The 12,349-nt window shown below is 36.6% G+C and overlaps 1 protein-coding gene across 7 annotated transcripts in view; it reads right to left on the bottom strand.

Moving 5' to 3' along the window:
- VPS13B (vacuolar protein sorting 13 homolog B) overlaps nt 1-12,349 on the bottom strand; it is a 950,112-nt gene that overhangs the window by 94,984 nt on the left and 842,779 nt on the right. For all 7 annotated transcript variants that reach the window (XM_031954131.1, XM_031954187.1, XM_031954247.1 and 4 more), the window contains one exon: nt 10,601-10,762. In XM_031954131.1, the coding sequence (XP_031809991.1) occupies nt 10,601-10,762 (162 nt within the window). The remainder of the gene's footprint in view (nt 1-10,600; nt 10,763-12,349) is intronic.

Raw genomic sequence — 12,349 nt, 5'->3', positions numbered from 1 at the left:
TTTCATTATCCTTCGCTTTCTTTGCTAGCCTTGGCTTATTAGGAGCCTTAAGATTCCTCACTATTTTTATAGGAACATACCTGCTCATGCTACTAGTTTCTGTACATTTCTTTTTAAAATTTAAAATGGTTGATGAGTTCTTTTTGAATTTACATTGGTTTCTTTGGACAAATCTTGGTTTTTTTTTTTCTTTTCTATTTTTCCCATCTTCAGAATTTTATGTTGAGTTAGCTCCTATTTCTCCTGGACTATTATCCTATTTTTCCTCTAAACTTTTTGAAACATACTAGCCCAAAGCCAAGGTTGCATGTCAGACTATACCAGATTTCTTCTCCTCTTTCATGAACTTTAAGGTAAAATGATCACTTTCCTCAATCACCCACTTCAAGTCACTAGTTTATCCTTGGTAGTAAGAATCATATTCAGAAGATAATTTGTCCCACTGCTTCCTCCACCTATTGAAGGATGAAATTATCATTATGATAAGTCAAGGAGTTATTAATTGCCACATTTTTGGCAGACAGAGAAAACTCTAGCAGATGTCTAGATAATTGAAGTCCCCCAGCACTACTGAATCATGCTTGTGCAGTAGATTTGTAATGTTTCCTCAGCTCTTCTATTTCCTCTTTCTGTCTGGGTGGACTACAATATAGCTCAGTGACAAAAACACTTCTGTTTTTTTCTCTTTTGACCTTCAACCAAATACTCTCCAACATATTTCTCCTTCTGGTTCCTGGTTTTAGTCTCATGAGTATACTGAAAGCCTCCTTACCCTGGAAGTTCACTTCACCCTTAGATTTCCCATGTTGGAAATATTCTCTGTCCCTTTGGTTTCTCCTGCTAATTAGCTGGTTATTCCAAGAACCATTATTTTAAGGAAAACACTCAGCCCTGATATGTCTTCATTCTTTTTCTGGCTCTAGTCCTGATTCTCTGACCTTTCTCTACCTGATGGCAAGTGTAAAACATTCTCTCTCCCTCCCCTCCTCCCTTTCCCTTCTTCCCACCCCACCCCCCCTTTTTCTTTTTCTAGTGCTTTGCAGTATCTGGTACATAGGAAGTACTTAAAATTCCTGTTGACTTGTGTATTGACACTTGAGACATGGATTTTATTACTGACTCCTTTCTTTGATGTGTTTCCCTTAAGTTTACAGGAGTATCAAATACTATTCTTCCTTCTTTGTGACTACTCTTAACGGGAATCTAACTTGGGGTATATGCAGAAGCAGGGTTCTTCCTCCATAATTTTTAGTTTAAGGCTCTTTTGATTAGAGTTGCAAGTCACTCAGCAAATACATTCTTACCAAGCCATAGTAAGTGTACAACATCTCTGAGGAATTTGTTGTAAAAAATTGTAAGGAGATCCAAAAACATAGCTAACATCTTCTTAAATAGAATGTTCACTTCCCAAATTAATTTTTATCATTTGTATCCTTTGTTTCAGTGGGGAAAAACTGAGGAAAACATAATCTGTGCCCTTGTAGTCTTCTTGCTTGAGACTTCTTAAGTATTGTCAATACTTTTTAGGTTCCTTCTGGAAGTATCATTTATACTCATGAATTCCTGGAAGTCAATAGTTGTCATCAGTTTTGACAAGTCTTAGAAGTTTCTCTGTCTTATTTTGGCTACATGTCCCAGAACTTTTCTATTATTATCAGGTCAAAAATAGTTGCCTCAGTATGTTTAAGAAATGAATCACTAACTACTGTTCCTCTTCTTTTTTTCCTCTGCTTCTTACCTGAAGACTTCTGTGACTTTAGGAACAAGTAGTTCATTCTTCCTCTGAGCATCCAGCTCTCTTTTCTCTAGAGAAAGTTTCAAAGCCCTTAGTCATACAGGTGCCTTTTCCCTTTTTTTATCTCCTTCATGTAACACTTCCTTTATCTATCACTCTAATACAGCTAAAGTCTCCCTCTTTCAACCTCAGAACTCTTCTTTTTCTTGCTGAAACTTTCCTTGTGTTTCCTTTAGGAAACTTTTATCCTTTTTAAGAACCTGGAGTGTGGAAAGGCATTCTTCTGGTCTCTTCTCTGTCTCCTTCTGGAGGCAGGTCAGCTTATACTTAAAACAGATAACATCACTGGGATTTTTTATTCTCTTATTGGACATAAAACCCTTGAGCTTGATGAGATACTGTAGTATTAAGTTCACAATTTACCAATGTAAAATACAAATAGAAGTAAAAGGCTTAGCTGGGAATAAAAAGGGATGATGAGTAAAGAAAAGGAATCACAGCCTCACAACTTTTCTGGGTCTTAGTTTACTTCCTTTTAAAATAAAAAAGCATTGCATTACACGATCTCTATGGTTTCTTGTAGCTCTTCCTACTTCTGAAGCTATGAATGTGACTTTATCCCTCTCCTTGAAGTAGTATTTCAGACTTTAGAGGGAACAATATGTTTGAGGCTAAGGTTTTCAAGAGCAGGGATTACTTCACTCTTTGTACTTATGACATCAGTGCCAGTACAACACTGGGCTATAATAGGCATTTAATAAATGCCTACTGACTAACTGATTGATACCAAGTAAGCAACTAACCCAAACTATCATGAAAAATTTTCCCTTTTGAGCTTCATTTGCAACCTACAAGAATTCTCTATCCTTTAAGAAGTCAAAGTGAATACAAATGATTCTAGGAATCCCCTTGATGCTAATACTGACACTTTAAGGGAGGGAGGCAAAGTGCTTGGACTAGGATGTTGCACTAACTCCCCCCCTCCCCAAACCATAACCAACTCTTCCTGACTCCTGCTCATACCCCCACCCCCATCCAATTAGTGACTAATGGAAGATAGCTCGGCAACATTTCAACAGACTCCATCTACAGAATATTTTAGATAAAAATCCTTGCCAGATGGTCTGAAGAAGTGTTTGCCTCTGCTGATTTTGGCCATCTTAATGTCAGTAACAATAAAAAGAAGCTTGTTACCGCCACTGGGGAGCAAAGGCATAAATTCCTTTCTCCACAACTGAATTACTGGTTGTGGACAGCTGTGACCTATACAATAATAAGGATGATACTGTAGCTTTCTGGGAAATACTTTCCATAATTTTTAGAAGAAAATATTTATGGTAAACTTTACATATAATAGGTTTTTTTTTTAAAGGCCCAGGTTATATAATTTTACCAGTTGTAGTATAGATCTATAGCCTATGATAAAGGATCATAAACTTTGTGAATAGTTCAGCAGCCAAACACTGTATTTCTAAAAGCCTGTTTCTCATTTAAAGTATATTTCTAGTGGTCTCCTAAGGCACATCATTATTTTGTGATCTTAATTAGGGCAATGTTAGGTTTAAATCAAGATATATACATATATATAATATACACACATACACATATATATGAATATACATACACAAAAGATACACATGTAGGTATATGTGTAGTGTCATATTACATATACTATACCTGGTGTTCCCAAAATCTTAATGAAGTTTTAAGCCATTAAAGACTTTTGGGACACCTCATAAACGAATGTGATAGAGAGCTAAACATGGACTCAAGATGACCTCCCTGGATTAAATCTTGGCTCTGACATACACCAGCCAGTGGGCCACTAATACAATCACAGCCTTTCAGGACTCCAGGCAATGGTGTAAAACTACTTGTTCTGGTGGACTTGTGGATCTGCATGAAGGACGGAATATCCATCTTCAGGAATTCCCCATATTAATTAAATCAAAAATCCAAATCAAAAGAACCCCTAAGCCATGCCTTCCTTTGACCGTAGAAAAAATACTATTTAAAATCTTACATGAACCCGTGTACTACACTAAGCAGCCCAATTACATTCAAACTCTAAAGCAAAATGAAATCCTAGAGAGGCAGCCGTCACTGATCCCACCTTGGACAAATTTGCTCTGTGTTTTAGAGGCCTGTATTTTGGAGGCAGCTAGGTGGCACAACGCATACTGCAGTGGGCTTGGAGTCAGAAGTTCTGAATTCAAATTCTACCAGAACCACCAATTAGTTCTGTGACCCCAGGGCTAGTTACTGAACCACTCTCAGCTTCAGTTTCTTCTTAAGTAAAATGTTGGGGGGAAGGGAATGGGGAGATGGGGGAAGGAAAATTGGCCTCAAAAGCTTTAAAGTTCCTTTTCTGTTCTAATCATTTGTCTTATTATACTTAGATGACTTTTAAAGCTACTTATAGCTCTAAATATATGATGCTAGGATATCTGTTCAATGTTCTGCTAAATGAGTTAGTGAAGGATGTTCTGTGTACAGAATCACGAGGCAAGAGGACAAAGATACTTTAACTCACATTTTTCAACACCAAAAATATCATTTTGGCTGATTATGGTAATAAGAGTACAAGTGTTGGGGAATCTGAAGGAAATTTGATCCTTGAGGACTTGTGGCCTTAAAGAAATTCTAGATGAGTTAGTATGAACTCACTAGTAGAATCATTGGTTCTTTTAATATTATTCTTAGCAGTGTGACTCTCCATATACTAGCACTATAGATAGTTAGGAAAAAAAAATCTTACTAGTTCATATCTATTTTAGAAATACCAGATTTTTACCTGACCTTTTTTCTGTTGTTATTTTTTTTTTTTAATTATGATCATTTCCTGTTAGGACTTTCCTTTTTACTCCTTTATAATAGAAAGCAAGTCATTTCAACATTTTTCACTATCTGTAAATCTCTTGTTCTCTCCTCTTCCACTGGCTTTGTAATAATCGCCAGTTCCCTCTCCATACCTATACTCCCCAGTTAGAATCTTGCTGAAGGGAGCTCAGGATACCATGATGAATAGGTCCATTATAATTGAATGCATATTTAACTTCAACTGGAGCCTTATTACTGTACATACATCTTTTAGTTATTTTATTAACTCCCTATGATATTCCCCATAGTGGCTGTTCCAAAACTTCTCTCTTCTCAAAGCTTTCTTTTACTACTCAGACACTCCTCAACCTTCAAACTACTATCTTTTGCTTCAGCCTTATCACTTGTTGAAACTTCTCACTTCAGGATCACCAAGGATCATTCAAACAACAAGCATTTATTAAGCACCTACCAGGCAGTATGCTAGGCACCAAGAGGAGGAACTATACCTTTCACTGGTAGAGGATCTGGCTCCAATCTACCTTTTCACCCCCTTTTTTTTTTTTTTAAGCTTTTTCTGGTTCCCCTACCTAGAAGGGATTCCTTTCTCCCATCTTCTATCAATGACAAATACATTCCTTCTCTTACCTTAAGGCCCAGGTATATCTTTTAGAGGTTGTTTGTGTACATGCTTCAGGAATACTTGGATTTTCTCAGGACCTCTCCTTCCTTGGTGACTTCTATCCATCCTGAGGTCCTCTTCATCTGAGTAAAAACTCTACCCCCAAGTCCACCATTTGGAAAGGGTTCAACTTCTGTGTGAACTTACTCTCACCTAGACTCTCTTTCCAGAATCCTATTCCTTACCTCCTATCTCACTCAAAGGCAGATACTCTTCCCCCGCAGTGACCTCTCTCCTTATTTCCACTTTCCAGGCCCACTTTCTGTTTCATCTTTCCCCATTAAAATGTACTCTTTTAATGGTAGGCACTGCTTTGTTTGCTTGTATGTGAATTCTCAGTACTTAACACAACATCTGTCACATAATCAGTATTTAATAAATGTTTTCTCTCCCTCCCTCCTTCCCTCTTCTCTTTCTCAACAAGTATTTTCAGAATCAAACCAATGAAGAATGATACATGTATGCCTGTATTCTACAGATGTATATTGGGAATAAGTCTGAATTATAGAGATACACTGGCAACTGGAACCCTGGCTAGAAGACTCAAAATAGCAAATATTTCAAAATGATCCATCTGGAGCTTTTACAAAAAGGAAAAGAAGCTTCATAAGTTATTATGAAAATATTTTAGCTATAGAGCAGGTATGATAATTTATAACCTAGGTACAAAGGTTAAATACCTAGGACCTAGGTAGGTACAAAGGTTAAATACTTCTTTAAAATTCCAAATATTTCCTACTCCTGGGAAACTCTAGAGCTTTTTTTTTTTTTTTTTTTTTTTTTTGCTGAGGCAACTGAGGTTAAGTGATTTGCCCAGGGTCACACAGCTAGGACATGTTAAGTGTCTGAGGCCAGATTTGAACTCAGGTCCTCCTGACTTTAGGCCCAGTGCTTTATCCACTGTGCCATCTAAATGTCTCTTCTAGAGCTATTCTTGAAGGAAACTGATTGAGCCTTTAGTCTAGGTAGTGTATTCTGAATGGCTAGCAAAGAGATCCAAAAATAACTTGCGATTTATATTTTTATTATGCACCCTCCTTTAAAGTGATTATTTCACAGAACCAGAATAATAAAATTTTAGAATTGGAAAGGAACTCAGCACCGTTTAATCCAGCTCATCCTCAGTAAAGAAGGCCCTTGACAGTCTGTGTGACAAGTGGTCATACCTACTCTGTGTGAGGTTCTCCAGTGAGGGAGACTCACTGCTTCCTAAGGCAGTCCATTCCCCTCTTGGATAACTCTAACTGTATGGACAATTTTCCTTACATCACATCTATATTTGCCTCTTTGCAACTTCTACTTATTACCCCTGGTTCTTTCCTTTGAGAGCACAACAGAACATGACTGTACCTTCTCTCACATATAATTAATACAATTATGATACATCTGTGTCTTCTTTTCTTTAGACTAGAGGCCACTCACCATTCTGATTAATCCTATAGTGCCATGAACGACAAGGAAATTGGAAGATGAAGAGAACATTAATAATAAGGCTTTGCCAAGGTGACAGAAGTGAGTGCACTTCAGACATGGGGCAGAAGCACACAGACAAGCAATGGAATTCCCGCTTTGGGAAATGCCTACTGGTTGAGTTTGGCTGTGATGCAGTTTGTGGGATGAGATAAGAGCTAGAAAGGTAGATGGTAGTTAAGATTATACAAACACCAGGTTTAGGGATCTTGTTCTTTTTTCCTAGAGGCCACAAACTGGCTACAGAGCACTGCTGAATAAGTAATACAGCAGTTAGGAGCTCTGTCAGCACAGAAGAGGTGTTAAAATGACAGGCATATCCTTGCAGTTTTGCAGTATAAATTAGGTAGGTTTTAAGGTTAAAACAGGATGTCAGTGCCGCAGCCAGATTTTTTGCAACAGTGAGTTGATGCACAATGAACCAGAAACATTTATTAGCCAGAATCTTCATAAATAAACCATGCAGATTAACTGAGGCAGCACTGTATTTGGTTTGCCTAGAAAAGTAGTCTAAGTTAAACAAAGTTCCTTTTCCCTTTGAGCTGAACATACTATTTATTGTCTGCTCTGAAGAAGAGAGTTTTTACTGAGTTGAGTAGATCCGTTGTTCTTCAATTTGAGGAGCTTCTTGGTAGAAAAGTGCTTTGTTAGCTTAGGGTCATTATGGGCCAGTCACTTACTTTCTCCCGACCTGTACCACTCTTTTCTTCTTTGGTAAATCAAGAGAGAGGAAGGACTCATGGTTATTTCTAAGGCTCCCTTTCAGCTCTAGCATTCTAATTCTATGATTCCTAGCCAGTCTCCTCTGAAGTCTAATAAAGAACCTTTGATACCGAAGGATATGATGTGATGGGGGTACTTGACTCTGTCCAGCTGAATATTTTCATGACTTCTCTAAAAAACATTTTTGTTTTGTTCACTCTTGTTTATTTAGGCAAGAAATAGTTGTGCCTTTTCCAGCATTATAAGTGGTTCTTTCTGAGTGTGTTCAAGAAACTACAAGGAAAGTATCAAGGCTCCTTGATTGTGAAAGGTTTCTCCTTCTGTTTTTTTTGTTTTTTTTTTTTTTTTTAGCTCTGAATCACACTTCTCAAGAGTGTCTTCTTCCCATCCATGTCAAGTTTGCACTGTTGTGAGTAATGGTGTGTGTGGTTCTAAGATATCCTGACCTTGCAAGGTATCATCAATGCTTTTTTGATCTCTTTAAAGAAAAACAAAACACTTCAGGAATGTAAGCTATACTGCTAAATGGAGTTAAGTTGTCCAAACCTAAGAAATCCTCTTAGAGATTTTGGATGGACTAATAACCAAGGGATTCTCTTCTGTCTCTTCTTTCTTTTTTCGCCCAGTGTAATATCTCATTGTGATGGAGACACAGGGGTCCTTTACTTGGTGTTCATTTATCCTTAGGGAATCTCTGGAAAGATTTCCAGGCGTCCATGAATGTAGATAGAGAAAACAATCACATCTTTATTCCAATATAATTTATTTCCTTTATAATCTCATGTATTTTATTCTATGCATTTAGAAAAATTATCCTGAGAAGAGGTCCGTAGGCTTCATCAGAGTGCCAGAGGGTATAAACACAAGAAAGGTAAAGGACCCCTGATGTAGCAGAATTTGCAATTGATGAGATTAAAAAATTCTATAGATCTTCACAGTGGCCTCTTATTCTCAAGGTTTGTACAAAAGATGGCTTTGAATCTTGGTTCTTGCATTCAACACTTTGGGCCTTCTGTTCCCTCACCTTTAAAATGAGACCTTAGCCTAGATGGCCTCCAACATTCCCCTTTAACGCTACATCTGTGATCTAATGATTGCCTTCTACAGCTTAAATATTAAAAGGTCCTTTATTTTCTGTAATTCTGATTAATAGCAGATAAGAGTTCAATTATTACACAAAGTATATACAAAGTACCTTGAAACTCAGGACAATGCATTTGCAGAGTACAGGTACAGATAGAAAAATTGGATAGATTGTGTCTCTCCCATTTTAGTGCTATTTTGAGCATATTTTTACAGGTCACCTGGTGCTTTTGGTAAAACTATGAATCTTTGCAAGGCTTCATACTTGGACTGAACTTAGGTAGTGAATAATATATACTTAGTTTTTGAAGCTTTCCTCCCAAAACTTTGACACTCCAGCCTTCCTAAGTAACAGAAAGAAGTGTGTGGCAGAGTGGTAAAAAGAAAAACAACAACAACACTGAGAATCAGAAAATCTCAGTTTAGTTCAGTCTTTATCATTATCTGTGTGATTTACTTTGGACACCCAACTTTTTTTTTTTTTTTCGTTGTTCATTTCTTTAGCTATAAAATGAGACTAATACTATCTACTTTATGGAGATTTTGTGGGAATAAGGTGAGAAAACAAATTTAATAATCTATTTTAAAGTTCACTGTATTAAGAACATGTAGAATAGCATAATAATCCTGGTTTTTTTTGCTAACCTACCATCCCACTGTTCTTTTCATGGATTTGGAGTCTTTCTGACTCAGCTCTTTATTCTCTTTATTAGATCCTCCTTTTTTGGCTTCTATAGATGATTTGGGAATTTAGAAGGATATTTAAACTTAGCTTATATATTATCCAAATGGCTGAAGGTGGAACAGATCTTCCTCCTCTGGGCTTTTCACTGGCCCATATCCTGCAACTTTCTGATTACCTTGTAGTTACATAACAATATTAAACAACTAAAGACTTTCTAAACATCTACCAATACATCATTAATATATGAAAACTTTCTTTAGCAGGATGCAAATTTTTTTTTTAAAAGCTTCCTAAAAGAAAAACTACTTTAAAAAGGAAATAAATTAAAAAACCTATAGATGTGACCTAAAAATGAAAATATATCATCAAATCACATGGAAAAACTCTCTAAACAGGAACTCTGAGAAAAGGATTCATTGTTGTTTTATGTTTATTAGATCAAACTAAATTAAGTGTGCATTTTTAATAAAAAGTTAGGTAGGATTATAATCTTCCTATTTGTGACTGAATAAAAATTTGAGATGATAGAGTAGCTACCTTTGTCATATTGGACAAGTAACCTTTTTGGCAAGTCCCTGATGACCCAAATAAGCAATCCCATCTGTACTCAGAATAAAGGCATAACAAAGTCTGAAGCTGCCTTCCTCATCTTTCTAGCATTGCATGGGAAGGTTCACTCACTCCTTGAAGAAATTCTTTTCAATCAGAGACATACATAGTTTTCTTTATAATGGAATTCTAAAGAGAATAATATGTTTAGAGTACTTTCTGACATTTCCTTTGCTCCAAATCACAACACCTGAGTACTGATTTAATTGAAGCCAATAATTGGTTTGGGATTTTACATCTAGATCACCAGCTCTTTTGTAACTTGCAGTCTTCAAGGTCTTCCTGGGAAACTCTAAGAGGTCAATGCCTTAGCCATATTTCCATAAGCAATATGTGTGAGAGGAAGTTTTTTTTTTTTTTTTTAAAGAATATAGGTCTTTCTGACATTAGGGCTAGTCCTTTCTTCAGCCATCTCTCAACAAAATATTATTTTCAAACTGTGGCCATGCATTGAGTCCATCCATATCTTGTCTTTGTAACCCTACCCCAGCACCACAACAAAGCTACCGTAAAACCCTGTGCTTTTCTTTCTCATTTTCTGGCTCTTCCTGGACTGAACCAGATTCCATTTAGACTTCTGAATCTCTTGAACTTGTATGTGTGCCTCATTTTATTCCCTTAATATTTCTGGATTTCTTCGATCCTTTTTCTCAAATGCTTGAGTCTGATATTGCTATACCATGTGGTTTCCAGGGAGATTTAAAAAGAAATAGCTGAATACAGGCATAAAAACACAGAATATATGAACAGCCGGCTTTAACAATCACTGTGTTTGTGAGACTTTTTGAAATACCTGTGGGGACTTGTGAGAACGCCAGCTGTACTGGTGACTGTGGAGACTGGCCAGCAGAATATTTTCATCAGTATCCACCTGGCCAAACCGCAGTGTCTCCTGTGTGTCATTACAGATCACAAAATGGCTGAAGACCAACTCCTCTACCTCAGGGCATTGGTTCTGAAAGAAAAAGAAGAGGAAAGCCAACGTGCATCAGATTAATTGCAAGATGTTTGGCAGCTGTCTGCCCAGTGGCGAGAGTTACAAGACAAAAACACGAAAAGATCTCTAGTCATTAGCTCTGGTACACAAAATATTCTATACTCCCAAGCAAAAGCATGAGTGTGTGTCACACACACACACACACCTTAAAGAGATCTAAAATGTTCCAAGAACATGTTTTGATTTATACTCCAGCAAAACAAATCATATGACACAGAAAAATAAAAAGAACAATGAGAACTCTCAAACTTTTGGGTTTCTTCAAGTGAATTAACATGCTACAACAATAAAAACAAACAAACAAAAAAAAAATAGAAAAGGTTCATGGGCCAGTGTTCTTCAAATAGTGTACTAAAAGCAAGGATGACAAAGTTCAATTTCTTCTAAATGTGACATTCGATTCGATACCAAAGAGTGGTATGTTCTTTAAAAAGCAGGGATTGTTTAGCAAACAAAACCCTTAGATCCCTTCTGTAGGAGTGTGAATGTGTGAGTGTAACTCCTCTGAGAGAAAGATGAAGAAAAAGCTGTAGATTTCCTTATGCTGTTATGTTGCTTAAAAGCTAGGATTTTTTTTTTAAGAATGGTAAAAATTATTACTAGTCTTACAGAGTGTTACTTCTATGAATGAATATATTTCAGCTAATGTCCAGTAACTGATGGACTTATTAGTAAATCAACAGATTTAAGCAAACTTTTGAGCTTTACTGATGAACTAATAATCCCTGAGAAGTCTACGAAATCAGAGAATCTCACAGTTGGAAGGGATCTCCTAATCTATCTAGTATAATCCATTCCTAATAAAAAAATAAAAAATCTGCATTATGGCATACCAGACACTAGTCTTGTCCTGAAGATATCCAGTGAGAGGAGATTCTTAAGGAAACTTATTCTCTAATTATTGCTAAGTTTTTTCTCATATAAAACCTAAAATTTTCTCTCTACAACATTCACCCATTGTTCCAGGTTCTGCTCTGTGGTGCTAATCAGAATATATCCAGATTGTTTTATTTTTGAGTCTTTGAAATACTTAAAATATGGCTCTTCTTTCTGATACTGAATTTTCTCATCTCCAGGCTAAATATACCTCATTCCTTCAACCAGTCTTCATGTTGGAAGGCCTTAAGCTGCTCTGCCCATTTGGGGTAACACTTTTCTGGATGCTCTCCAGATTATCAAGATCCTCCCTAAAAATATTGCTCAAAATTAAATAAAAACAATAATGCAAATGTAATCTGAAAAGGGCACAGTAGAGTCAGACTATTTACTTTCCTTGTCCTGGACACTGTCTTTCAATGTCACATAAGATCATATTCGTTTTTTTGATTGACAGCCCCTGGACTCATCTTGTGGTCTGCCATACCAGCTAGATCCTTTTTTTTTTTATACACAAAAACAGTAACACATATATTAACCAAGGCACAATATACTAAAGTGCTAGTAATGTAATGACTATCTGTGGAGAGGGGGCCCTCCATACCATCTTGCCATCATTGGGAAGGCAAGCATAAAAACATGATAAAATGATGTTGACAATGCTACTTT

The sequence above is a fragment of the Sarcophilus harrisii genome, chromosome 1 (genome assembly GCF_902635505.1).
Source record: "Sarcophilus harrisii chromosome 1, mSarHar1.11, whole genome shotgun sequence".
Lineage (NCBI taxonomy): Eukaryota > Metazoa > Chordata > Mammalia > Dasyuromorphia > Dasyuridae > Sarcophilus > Sarcophilus harrisii.
This window is presented reverse-complemented; position numbering and strand designations above follow the sequence as displayed.